Below are 12679 nucleotides of genomic sequence, written 5' to 3'. Positions count from 1 at the left end.
CTACGATTTGTTGCACAGTGATTGGAACTTCTTTGCCGATCATAATTTCCTAGAAGAAGAAGAAAATTTACATCTATTGTATACTCTCTGACAACAAGAAAACAGAATTTTATAAAATGATGATAAATGTTATTAATTTCCTTCAAACCGGACTTTTGTGGGCTATTGAAGGGGTGTGATTTAGAGGATCGGAATGATCATTTACAGAGCCACGTGCATGCGGTCGTCCGGAACAACCGCCTAATTCCACGATGAGCGTGACCACATCGACAGACAAGAATCCAGCGAGCGTCTACGAAGTTGGGACAACGGTAGAGTACACCTGTAACGCGGGGAGCTATCATGTGGGACCGTCGACTCGTACTTGCCTCGACACCGGCTTCTACAACGATTTTCCACCAGTGTGCAAATGTAAGAAACCGGCAATGTCAAGCACAAGTCCCGTCACACTGGACCATATACAGTCCGCTCGATCTTAAACTCGAACTTGCTCGTTCCAGACATCGAATGTGGCTATCCAGCGAGCATAAAACACGGTGGCTACACACTTATCAACAATACCGTTACTTATCTAAGCCAGGTGCTTTATTCCTGCGAGGAAGGATACGAGATGACTGGTAAGAATCCGTTCTGGTTCATCGCTATCCGACATGAATCGGGGGGAGAATCCGATCTCGATTCGGGAGAGAAGAGTAAATCAATATTTCTAGCGCTTCTAGCTTCAAAGCAACTATCCGATGTACTATTACTTTGGTTTGAAAAAAAAAACGTTTCAATGCTTGGCACACTGACTGATAAAGTGCTCGTAAAAGTACAGTAAAATCGAAGCGATTTGGTCAATGAAATAGGAACTGCGAAGTCATGGTTTGTAACAGTGATTACTACTTTAATCCTCCATGTTGTCCTCAATGTGATGCTGTAGAAATTAATCTCCAAATCTGGAGGAAGAATTGTGTCAGGTTTATTTATAACTGCGAGACAGCCGATGTAAAAATGTTTAGTGCTAGATTTTAAATCGCCGAGCACATTTCAAATTTAATAATGATCTATATGTTAAATGCTTCCGACTGAGAAAGGCAGCCATTCTAAAATGGTAGGTACTAAATGGACGCACCGCTTTACCACTAGACGTAGCAAACAAAAGTAACAAGTCAAAATAACTAGTTGTCGATATAATAATCACAGGATACTCTCGTTGAGCGTATCACGCGGCAGATCTAAATGGGTCAGACCTTACATTTTACATAAAAGATGAATAATTCTTTCTATCGAAGGCCGCGCAAGACTGACTTGCGACATCGATGAACGTTGGAACGGACCACCACCTCGTTGCGAGCCGATTCTCTGCGATCCTCCAACACCTGTTCCACACAGTTACATTCAAATAGACGAGATCGACGAGCCAGAGACGATATCAGGAAAGGCTGGTTTGAATCGAAGCCTACTCGTAGGCAGCATCGTCGCATACACTTGCGAGAAGGGTTACAGGCTCTCTGGATTTAGGCAGATACTGTGCTTGCCTACTGGATTGTACGATCATGCCGCCCCGACGTGTACAGGTAATATTGTCTACATACTAATTAATTTTACCTAAACCAGGCCTGTTCTTCTTCGTTGTGCTCCACACGGTCCCCACCATCAATTTGTCCGTTTCCCCACAGGCTCCTTCTTACGTTACAATTAGGGATGTGCGGGCCGCCCGATTCAACTCTGCGTTCTTATGAAATACATAATGGTAATAATGGTATTTCTTTCATAACTTATAACGTAATTTTTAATATACTTCGTTTTTTTTTTTGTCACAATTTACCGTATTTTCATACCTTCTAGGTGTATGTAACTTCGTAAGGATATTTTAATGATATTATCGATACATATGCAAGTTCATTCGGAAAAAATTCGCCGGAATACCAGAAATATTGTTTCTTAAATTTTTCACGTGTAACGTGCATTATTTCAAAATTTAATACAAATGCCAAATATATCCACTGTAATTATAAAAAAAACCAAGTATATTAAAAGTTATGAAAGAAATACCACTATTACCATTATCTATTTCATAAGAACGCAGAGTTGAATCTCAGGTATCAAACTTGTTCGATTCTTTCCGAACCCGCCCGACGAAGTCGAGCAGGCAGCCGATGTGTCGTGAAGTATCGCGCACCCGAATCGGGCCCGCCCGACTTTCTGCGACCCGACCCGAACCCGAATATCGGGCGGCCTGCACATGCCTAAGTTACAATATAAGTTAGGAATAGGTCTGCGATAGAAACAAATGCCATGCGCTTCTGGCGATACGGCCGTGTCAAAATAGTAGGGAAATGTCACTTCCCACCTTGTTGAACAGGCCTGACCTAAACAATCAATTCTTACATTATTCCACTCCTTTTATGGTAGCTGCATTGCATAAAATCCTTTTCATCATAAGCTTTCATTATCGTCATAATTCTTCAATTTTTATGATGAAGAAGATGCCCTTGACAATATACATCAAGATCCAGGTCCTTAAATCTATCTCCTCTAAAATTAATAATTGCCAACAATTTTGATCCATTAATAACAAAAGTGAGGTGGTCACACTGAATGTTCCATGGAGTGTTTCACAAACTGAATCTCTGCGTTACAGAGGAACCTCGAACAACAGTGACAGCTCCTCCAAGGATAACAGTGCGACCAACAACAGCAAGGACACGACACACGTTCCTGCCACCTAAAGTGCGTTCCACAACAACTACCAGTACGACCACCGTCGTTCCATCTCGAAAAGTAGCCACCACAGGCGAATTGCCAGCATCTGTCAGAGAAACTGTTGCGAGGAAACCGACTGTCAGTCTGCAAAGACCAGCAGCGTCGCCTCCAGTCGTTGTCAACAACGAAAGTGGCGATCATCCACAGGACAACGAGATCTCTGGTAGTGGCGTGGACAATGCACAAGTTGGAATCGGAACGGGTGTTCCAGAACCATCGGGACCTTACAGAGTTAACAACACTGATCCACCTAACACCCATCAGGCCAAGCTGAACCTCGGTGCTGTGATAGCCCTTGGAGTTTTTGGAGGCTTCGTGTTCCTCGCCGCAGTGATTACCACGGTTGTGATACTCATTCGCAGGTAATTCTGTGTGCAGATCATTCAAGTGAATCGGAGTTTTTGTTTATCGCCTCTATCTTGCAAGGGAAGTACACGAGTAGACAATGTGTGATTCAAATTGTGAGTTAAATGAGTCACAGATTGAAGATAGACTGATGTGTAGAAACGAAGATTCAAGTAATATTTAAATATTGTTACGTGTTTATACAGGCTTCTCTGTTATGTTTTTTGTTCCTGTTTTGCTCATTGCTTTAATAGACTTTGTGGAACTGTTGTTTCGTTTGCTCTTAATGAGTTAGTAGATGTATGACATGTTATCAACCATTAATTGAAGCTTCGTTTACTTCTGTCAATAGTGTACCTCCCTTGCTAGTTTCTGTGATCACGTTGCTGAGGTTGTTCCAAAAGTAACGCCTGTTGCACATTGCCAAAGAAATATTCTGCATGATATGTTTTAGATTAGATGCTGCTCAAAATCATTAGAGATCTGAATTTTTAAGATAGGTTTATGTGAACCTACATTTTACATGTACGCACTGACTAAAATGTTAATTCTAGATACAATGAAAAGTATAAAAATAAATTATTGTGATATCATAGGTATTTTCAACATTAAATATTGCAGTACATAAAATGTAGCATATGATAAATGCTTCATACATGGTTGACCATTTTTTTATTTCTCTGTAACATACGTTATAAAGTAAAAGTTTTCAGATTTCATTTAATTACTTTACTGTTGTATAAATATTGTATAGAAGATGTGAAGTCAACTTTCTTTTAGAGGCGTTACAGTCATCGAGAGAAGATGATCTTCTAATCGTTTAGAGCAGTAACATCTTCTTGAAAGACTGGTTTTCTATATTTATCGCTATCACTGACATTTTTGTGAATATTTCGAACGTAATATAGGTGGAGGTTTCATTATATATTCATCTCAAATTTTCAGAGTATTGCAAAATATTTTGCATTATTAGATTTTTGGTTGTTTCGTATTCTTTTTGAAGACGGTAGCATCATGAATCATCCTAACAGGCATTATTTCTTGGACGAACGATACGTAACTAGCTTTTATATACATATTCAGAATATATTTTACCTTTGATTCTACGTGTGTATACTGTATTGCTTGCTCTACATTTGTTTAAACTGTTCTCTACACCTTTGTCTGCCTTCTTACTGTTTTCATGTCACCTTCTCATGAAATATTGTAATTTATTACATCCGAGGTATTGTAAGTAATGTAACAAAGTTCACGCGATATTAGTTCTTCCGGAGAAAAGCGTGTACAAAATTTCAAATCTCGGAGGATTATTATTTCGTACTCTAGCTAGTAGATAGTGTCATGCTATTAGTTTCGGTGTGCGCGATCAAATTTTGTCCTACTTTAAGAGAAACGAATGTCTGAAATGAATTTTAAAAATAAGACAAATAATAATATGCTCAATGACAACTGGTATTCCTTAATGTACATTATATGCTAGGCAAGTGAAATTGAACAAAATAGTAGCAAAAGATCACGATATGTATAGGATTCGCATTAACCTTTTCATTGTTGCATCCCCGCATTCTAATTTTAATTGACTCTCTGCGAATTCGAACTAGATACTTTCAAACATACTCTTCTAGATAAACTCAAATCCAGGTGAAAAAGATTTTTACAAACACTTTGAGAAATGTGAAGGATATTTTCAAGTAAAATGGAATCCTGATCGAGCACGTTCGAACTCTTACGAGCGCATACTTCGGTTAGAATTTTCGTATGCTTCGCAAATCAATCAAACAATTCACAGTGCCTAGAAATTAAAAACTGGCTGACTTTTCACTCTGAGAAGAAGGCCTAATGTAGACTTGAGTTCAAGTTGTGTAGAAGAATTCAACAATGAAAGCGTTAAGTATGAAAATAAGTAAGCAAAAAAGGGAAGCGAAAGAAAAGGAAAAGCGCGATTATTTGGAACAGGGGTACCCCACTGATTCCAATAACCTTAAACTATGTTGTCTAGGACATCGTTTTGAACAAGTTTTTCTCATACATGTTGCCATCACTCGCCTTTGGTTTCTGAAATATTCACCAAAATATATTGGACACTATACGTGTATAGTGTTTTCAGTATTTCTGATACTTTCTTATTAGTTTGGACTACGTTCGAGCTTAGTATACGACGGTGGGTTGCAAAAAGAGGAACAGGGACCCTCCATCGGCGGAGTTAACGTAACAACACTAATCTAGTAACACTTAGTTTCTGCCGAATTGATTAAATGGACTGCATTAGGACCAATGGAAAGATTAATAACATCATTACCAAATTTTCAAATTCGATTTTCTCGAAAACGAAGTTTTTTCCTATTTCTTTTTTATGTAGAATCACCCCCTGCCCATATCATAATTGGACTCATTTCAATCAGAAAAATGTCCTAAATATGATGATAAAATCTTCACCAAGAAACAATTAACAACAAAAAAGTGTTGTCAGGAGACATTAGCATTGTCTCGAGGAGACTAGTCCCGTATCATGTCGCGCTTCTCAACGATCAAGCTTCCGGTCCCCTCAAGAGGGATGTACCTCTAGACAACATGCTTCAAAGTGATTGGAATCGGCGAGATCACCCCAGATCCAAATAGTTAAGCTAGGTGTTCATTTGAGAGTAAAACTCTCGCGAGTTGTTCTCGACAGTAATTGTCGCTCTCGGGCCACTTGAGAGTGACTCTGGACACAGTGTCCACTCGCGAGACACACTATCGAGAGTTTTACTTTCGAATGGGCCTCTTAGATTGAAAAGAAAGGAGAAGAAAGGAAGGGAAGGGAAGTTGATCGATCAAGGATAACAATTAACACTGAGCCCGTTTGCGTTGCGGTGGCTAGCGGCAGTGGCAGCGTCAGAGGAAGGCGCCGCAGGGGGCTTGGTGGGGTTGGTGCGTTGAGGGGTGGCGGTAGTGGTGGCCTTGGAAGAGGTGATACTGGGATGCCCTCGCGTTGGTATACGCTACTGGCGCTGCCCTTCCCCGACCAGCACCTGGGGCGCCGCGATTTGACGGCACGCCGCGGCACCGATCATCCCTATTCCTTCGGTCTCTCGGCGGCCCATCGCGCTGGATACTTCTCCAACCCATCCCTATAATATCTTTAACAACCATACGCCCCCCCTCTCTCTCTATATATATATACAGCCAACCACCATCGCCCTCCACCCTCCACGCAACCACCGCCCACCACTACATCAACAATCACCACGTACCACTACAACCGCCCAATGCGCCACCCTCTAGTCAAGGTAAACGAGCAAGGTTTAATAATGAGCACTGATAGCGATAGCTCGTTCACCACCGTTCACCGATAGAGGCTTCTACAACGCACAGGAACCCATGCACTTCTCCTCGAAGTACCCAAAGCTTCTCTGGATAGGAAAGTCCCTTGGTAGATGATGGTTTTGGGAAGTGATGAACTTTGATTGGACGATGCTGAGAATAATCGAGTCTACTAATTGTCACTAGCTGCTCCCTGTTTGCGATAGTCGCGATGTGTTTCTTGTTATAGTCAGGAAGCTGTTTAACCCTTCAGGGATTATGTGTATGCGTCGTACCAACTCTAAAGAGTGTCTCGGCAGTTGTTACACGAGGCCAGGTACGATACACTTTCATCCGTTATTAACTAATTTCTAGAACTTGAAGACGGATGTAAGAAAGATGAAATCTAATGTCTAATTGATCAATGTATTATGAGAATAGCTTGAACACTGCATAACGCTGATCGTACGAGATTCAAGCATCGTCCCTGGAGGTTTAATTCATTTCATCTATGATTGGAATCTTATTATTAGACTGCAGATTTTATGCATTTATGATAAAAACGAGTAAGTGCAATTTAAGGCAGTGGACAGATTAAAAGAATTTAAAAATATCAATGTGTCAGTTTCAGCTAGTTAAAATCATTAAGAGGGTGGAGATTCTACTTGTAAATGAAAGATCACTTCCTGCTCACTTGTACCACAAATTAATACACCCTAATAAAAGTTTTTAGAAACAGAACCAAGGGCAGTTGTAGTTTAACTAATTAGTAGATGTAAAAGAAGAATAGAATTGGTTTTACTTGAATCACCACGCACATAGTACCAATAACTCTGTTTTGTATTCTTACTGTATTATTAGAAATTTCTAATGAAGAATGCTACAATATTAGTAGGTGTCTACTGAACCATTCTAAATTAATCTTTCCAATTTCCTTTCAAATTATCCGTACGATGATTGTGTAGATTAATGACTGCATTTATTTAGATAATTTCAGCAAATATATTAATCTACTTATACGAGTTTGACCATAGAAATATATGCTATATAGAAAATATATATCGCAAGGGAGTAACCATATTTCTGTGTTCATATTTGTTCTGCTCCTCATATCTTCTGCTTGGTGATGGATTGTAATATATGCGATAAGCTGCTTAATTTTACAATTCACTTAATCAATTTGGTTTTCTAGTTCCAACTATAACATATACACATATATAGACCCAAATTGTGTCGTGCTCGGAGTCGTTTTTAATCAGAAAAATGTCAATCGTGTCAACAAAGAAATAATTAGAAACAAACAAGTTATATCATTGGGGCAGTGACTGTATACATTACTGTACTTATTAATAATCTATTATTTCAACAGAGTTACAAAAAAAATGTTTGAGCAATGAAGAACCGAATTGATTACACAGTGAAATGTATATTGCTTGTTTCCTTTAGAAGACTGATTAATCAACACGGTAGACTGGACGCGTTATTAATTCGAGGACAATGTACTACTTAATTTTCTCTATCTCACACAGAAATCGTGGCGGAAGCAGCAAACACTACAGGCACCGTGCATCCCCTGATTGCAATACCGTGGCCAGTTTCGGTAGCAGTTCTTCCGAAAGTCGAGGTGGCCTGAATCGATACTACCGACAGGCTTGGGAGAATTTGCATGAAACTGCTGGCCAGAAAGCTGGTCATCCTCCGCTTCGTCGCAAGGAAACCCTGGATGAACCAGGCTACCGAGAGAACTATCGTGGCAACAGCAACAACACCGAGAGAGACGGCTCCGAATTAGTGGTCAGCGACGTGGCCACGTACCCGTCCAGCAAACACGCGAGTATTTCCGACAAGAAACGTCATCATCATCACCATCACCATCATCATGGTAACTCGACACCCGAGTGGAGGCAGTCCCAATCTCATCACAGATACTGAACACCGGATTTGATTAGATAGAATCCTCGTTAAAAATTCGGTGAATCAATACTCTAGCGAATCACGATTGGATTACGTGTGGAAGCTTTTACATTAATTTGCTATCCCTGGCGAGGAACTTTTAATCGAGCAGTGACTCGAAATCAATTAGTAGTATTAATTTGTATGAAGTAGATAATAAAATAGAGAGAAGCCACTTTAGTACTCAGATAAATGTAACATTTTTTTTTTATTTTGTTAGATAACTTGATCCAAGTAATTTCCATCAACAGACGAGATTTTTATATGCAACATTTTGTCCTCTTGCTCAGATTTCTTTAACAAATGGAAATTTTTGTTGTCGTATTATTTACTTTGTGCAACGTATGCGTATCTAAGGTATCGATACATTTGGGGTAGTTCCATATTGCTGTGCTTGATTAAAACTTTTTTGCCAGAGGCAATATGCGAATGAATTCGATAATTAAATTCATAGAAACGTGGTGAATGATGAAATATTGCGTAGAGGAAACTTTCAGCGCGATTTATGGACAAGATATAGAACAAAATCGTCCTACATTTATTGTTCTGTTATACAGTAAATTATTTACAATTACATTGTTATCTAATGTAAATACAGTATATGCAGTAGTATAAGTGAGAGGAGGAGAGATGTTCGCGAATGTTGGAGGATCACTAGTTGATCAAAGGACATGCCAAAAAATGAAGATAATTACTAATTACCGATCAAACGATTTCTAAGAAATATTTATAGGGATTCTTTGTTACAACAACATATCTAATAGTACGGTGTTCCGACAAATTTCGAACTTGAGATTAAGAAAACTCTGATTATGGACACCTTGGCCTCACCTTAAAGAAGTTGAAATAATTTCTTATAGCAACACAAGATATTTAAGGGAAGTGTCATTAAGGAAAGGTCGATGTTGTCCATTTTAGAACAAAATCTATGTAGCTGTGGTGCTCATTTAATAATATAAAAAATTATTTGTATCAAAGTTGACGATACTGATTTATTTATATATATATAGATATTGATATGTTCTATCTTATCCAGTCCAATATTGTTGAAACTATCATTAGGGAATGAATGATATCTTCTTATTCATTGACTGAAGTAAGATATTCTCGGAATAAGTTTGTACATGTATTTAATATCATTATAATTCACAAAAAATTGTAATAGTGCCATTATGGGCAAACTTGTTTAATATATTTACACTTACGTTCTTGTCATTTAACATAGCACAGGATGACTAACACTAGTAAACATCTAATGTCAGTTTTAGCCTCGATAATGCACAAAATACGATCGAACAAATATTTATGTAGCCTAATTGTTAACAATGATATTTAAGCTATATAAAGAGAAATAAAAACGTGACTTTTTTAACAAAATTCTTGAAATAAATTTAATTACTATTTCATTAAGAACTAAGAAAAAAAATATCGACATATCGTTAAGCAGTCTCATGTATATCACATTGAAAACTTAAAGTGTATTTAATTACCCAATCCACTGGTTAATCAGATCTGCAATCTTAACCCTGGCGTTCTTTAAACCAGGTGAATCATTTTCGGATGGAGGATACATGTTTGCACAATGAGCAGTACCTGTAAATTTTAAGAGTAAATAGTTCAATAATTGAATAATTTATATAATTACATATGTAAAATATTTAATGATCGTGTACCATCGATGAGAATGGCAGGTGCATGCGGATCCACTGAGTTTGTAATTCCCAACGTATGCCAAGGATCTATTGTTCCTTGTACAAACACTACATTTGTCACTTTCAAATCTAGTGCTCCGTATAAAGTATTTGTCCGATCTACTGCCGACTTTAACAAATGAATGTTGTATCTATCAGAAAGTAAATTTGAAATAAAATTAGTTTGTATAATAATTAAAAGTATCGACAATATTGTACATGACCAAACCTGGGCCCGAAAACATCAATACACTGTTGTATAAAGAAATCTACTGGAAAAGTGTCACTGAATAATTTCGATTGTGCTGTAGAACTTTGGAAGAATCCAAACTCTGTGCATGTCTGATACATCCATTGACGTCCTGAAAGAATGTAATTAAAATAAAAAAAAAATTTAATATTCTAGAACATAGTAAATTTATTGCCGAAGTTAGTTACCTCCTTCTGCCTGTTCGCTAGCCCAAGTATAATTTCGAAGTTCGTGAATCATTTTATTATACATATAGTCTAAACATTTCTCCTTTGACGCATTCAATATTTTATTGCTTAAAGTTGCGAGTCTATCAATAGCAATACCCAATGAATTGTTTGTTAAAATATCACATGCACTGTCGATAGTCAAATTCGCCATTGCCGAATTATTACGATTGTCCTTATTATACTGTACGATACCAGCAAAATTGCTTGCTATTGTTTCATATAAATTCGATATATCGTTGCGTGTTGTGTGTCCAGTGTCAAGAGCATCGCATAAACTGTAAATAAAGGAGACTTTAACGGCATATCCGAAAATCTGTAACAAATATAATTTAGTTTCAACTTACGAGAATTTTTGTGTTATTCCTTTCTGACCAATACGGTGACGTAACATTATATAAAATTGTTTATTCGCTTCCACTATTGAATCCACACAAGCTTGAGAGTAGTTTGCCAGTGCATTTTCAACAACAATATAGTACTCTGTAAACATTAATAATTAATGCAAAACTTTTTTCAGTGAACTAATAGCTTTCGCACATTTACCTTGAAAATCTATTTTAGCTAATAGTGGTCCACTCGCAGAAACTGCACCATACACTAAGTGAGGATATTTAGCACGCATCCAAGCAGCCAAAGATCCAGCATAAGATCCTCCAAACACTATCCACTTAGTGTCTTTTCCTAATGAATAGTTTTCATTCATGCTTTTTATAAAGTAAGCTAAATCTGCAAGTGCCTGTTCCGATGAAAGGTAGACCAAATTTTTCACACTCAAATCTCTGTAAATATCGAACACATTAAATGTAACTATTTAAGTATTCAGACATAATAAGTAACAATTATTGTTATTTACGGTGTTGGATGGCTTTTCCCATAATAACGATGCTCCACTTGAAAGCAAAGGGCCTGAAATCTCTCAGCATACTCAATCCATTCACCTTCTTTCATCCACTTAGCAGATGCTTTACCTTCACCTCCAATCAATAAAAACACTGGACCTCCTTTTTTGTAATTGGTAGAATTTACAAAGTATCTCTGTAATGATTAATTAAATGATTTAATTTAATGACAAAATCAGACCTTACAAGTACTTCCTTATATTACCTGTTGCCATGTATATGCATTGGTTGGATTAAAGTGATCTAAATATTGTGTAAACCACAACTCCTCTGCTAGATTATGTTCCTCTGGCGTATCTGGAGCACCTAAATTACCATGTTTGCTTCGACCTCTCATAAATGTCCTCCAAGCCAGAGTAATATTTAAAAGACTAGCGAAGAGTAGAAGGAACACAAATCGATTCATTTTTCAAAATATTCTGAAAGGAAAAAATAATTAAAGATTCTTCTAATATAAGCAGCAACAGCTATTTATAAGTCTTAATTAGGCTACAAATTTTATGCATTTATGACAAAAATGGATAGATCAAATATAAAACAGCAAAAACATTATTAAAAGAAAAAACAAATGTTTATGCAGCTCCTGTATTTTGTAATGAACACAGACAACTTTTCTAGTCATAATGTTGCTAAAAAAGTAAGATAAATGAACAAAAATGCTAAACAAGTTTCAAAATTATGTTAAAATCTTAGAATTTATAAATTAATAATATAATAAGTGCCTGTCCTATAGCAAATGTCCCTCATGCTTTATTCTGTTGATAAGTTTGCGATTAAAAAAAGGGGTCAAAGTACAAAACAGTCTTTTTATAACAACTATTTTTAATTATTACTATTTAGACGGTTTTAGACTCTACGAATAAGTTTCCTACTATTTACAAAATAAGAAATTGTATATTAAAATTAATTATAACAACGTAAAATTATATTATTAAAAATTAAACTGTAGATGAAGATACGTTACTTTGGTAAGCACGTCGAACTTAAAACAGAAAACACAAAACATTTACATCGATTTGTCTATATACAGCAATATGAAATTTATATTGAATAAAAGGAATACAAAACTTTTATCTTTTATATTTACAGTTGTGTATCTACTTTCAATTTCATAGAGTAAATAATAATAAATTATTCCTTTTTACGTACTCTGTAATACCTGGCAATACGAATCGTGTCGGAAGTAATTTTTTTCCAGCGCCACCTATATACAAACTAAATTTCTGTTATACGTACAGTACCTGTATGCGTAAACTTCATGTGGGAAAACTAAGAGTAATT

The 12679-nt window shown here is 36.9% G+C and overlaps 2 protein-coding genes across 3 annotated transcripts in view; one reads left to right on the top strand and one right to left on the bottom strand.

Moving 5' to 3' along the window:
• The window catches only part of LOC143355308 (uncharacterized), a 33669-nt gene extending 24768 nt beyond the window's left edge, over window positions 1–8901 (top strand). The window contains exons 7-11 of the mRNA XM_076790037.1: window positions 208–411; window positions 501–617; window positions 1275–1559; window positions 2627–3110; window positions 7905–8901. Of these exons, the coding sequence (XP_076646152.1) occupies window positions 208–411; window positions 501–617; window positions 1275–1559; window positions 2627–3110; window positions 7905–8307 (1493 nt within the window). The 3' untranslated portion in view covers window positions 8308–8901. The remainder of the gene's footprint in view (window positions 1–207; window positions 412–500; window positions 618–1274; window positions 1560–2626; window positions 3111–7904) is intronic.
• LOC143355310 (putative serine protease K12H4.7) lies at window positions 25–12674 on the bottom strand. Of its 2 annotated transcripts, none has more exons than XM_076790040.1 (10): window positions 12548–12674; window positions 11604–11817; window positions 11353–11534; window positions 11043–11278; window positions 10844–10979; window positions 10458–10774; window positions 10249–10381; window positions 10002–10171; window positions 9819–9921; window positions 25–49 (listed from the first exon to the last, which is right to left on the bottom strand). In XM_076790040.1, the coding sequence occupies exons 2-10, from the start codon at window positions 11802–11804 to the stop codon at window positions 40–42; spliced, it is 1488 nt and encodes a 495-aa protein (XP_076646155.1). In that variant the 5' UTR covers window positions 11805–11817; window positions 12548–12674; the 3' UTR covers window positions 25–39. The 2 variants fall into 2 exon arrangements, with proteins under 2 accessions (XP_076646155.1, XP_076646156.1); XM_076790041.1 differs by lacking the exon at window positions 25–49 and adding an exon at window positions 9037–9159.
• Between the last annotated feature and the right edge of the window lie 5 nt (window positions 12675–12679).

Source organism: Halictus rubicundus, chromosome 6 (genome assembly GCF_050948215.1).
Source record: "Halictus rubicundus isolate RS-2024b chromosome 6, iyHalRubi1_principal, whole genome shotgun sequence".
In the NCBI taxonomy this organism is placed as follows: domain Eukaryota; kingdom Metazoa; phylum Arthropoda; class Insecta; order Hymenoptera; family Halictidae; genus Halictus; species Halictus rubicundus.
The sequence above is the reverse complement of the archived record's forward strand: the minus strand, read 5'-3'. Positions and strand labels throughout refer to the sequence as shown.

Excerpts from the sequence above, each read along its gene's own strand:
- LOC143355310 (XM_076790040.1), bottom strand. The coding sequence starts at position 11,804 with ATGAATCGATTTGTGTTCCTTCTACTCTTCGCTAGTCTTTTAAATATT. Across the intron at positions 11,279-11,352 it reads GGGAAAAGCCATCCAACACC|AGATTTGAGTGTGAAAAATT; the intron begins GTAAATAACAAT and ends CGATATTTACAG. Across the intron at positions 10,382-10,457 it reads TAGCGAACAGGCAGAAGGAG|GACGTCAATGGATGTATCAG; the intron begins GTAACTAACTTC and ends ACATTCTTTCAG.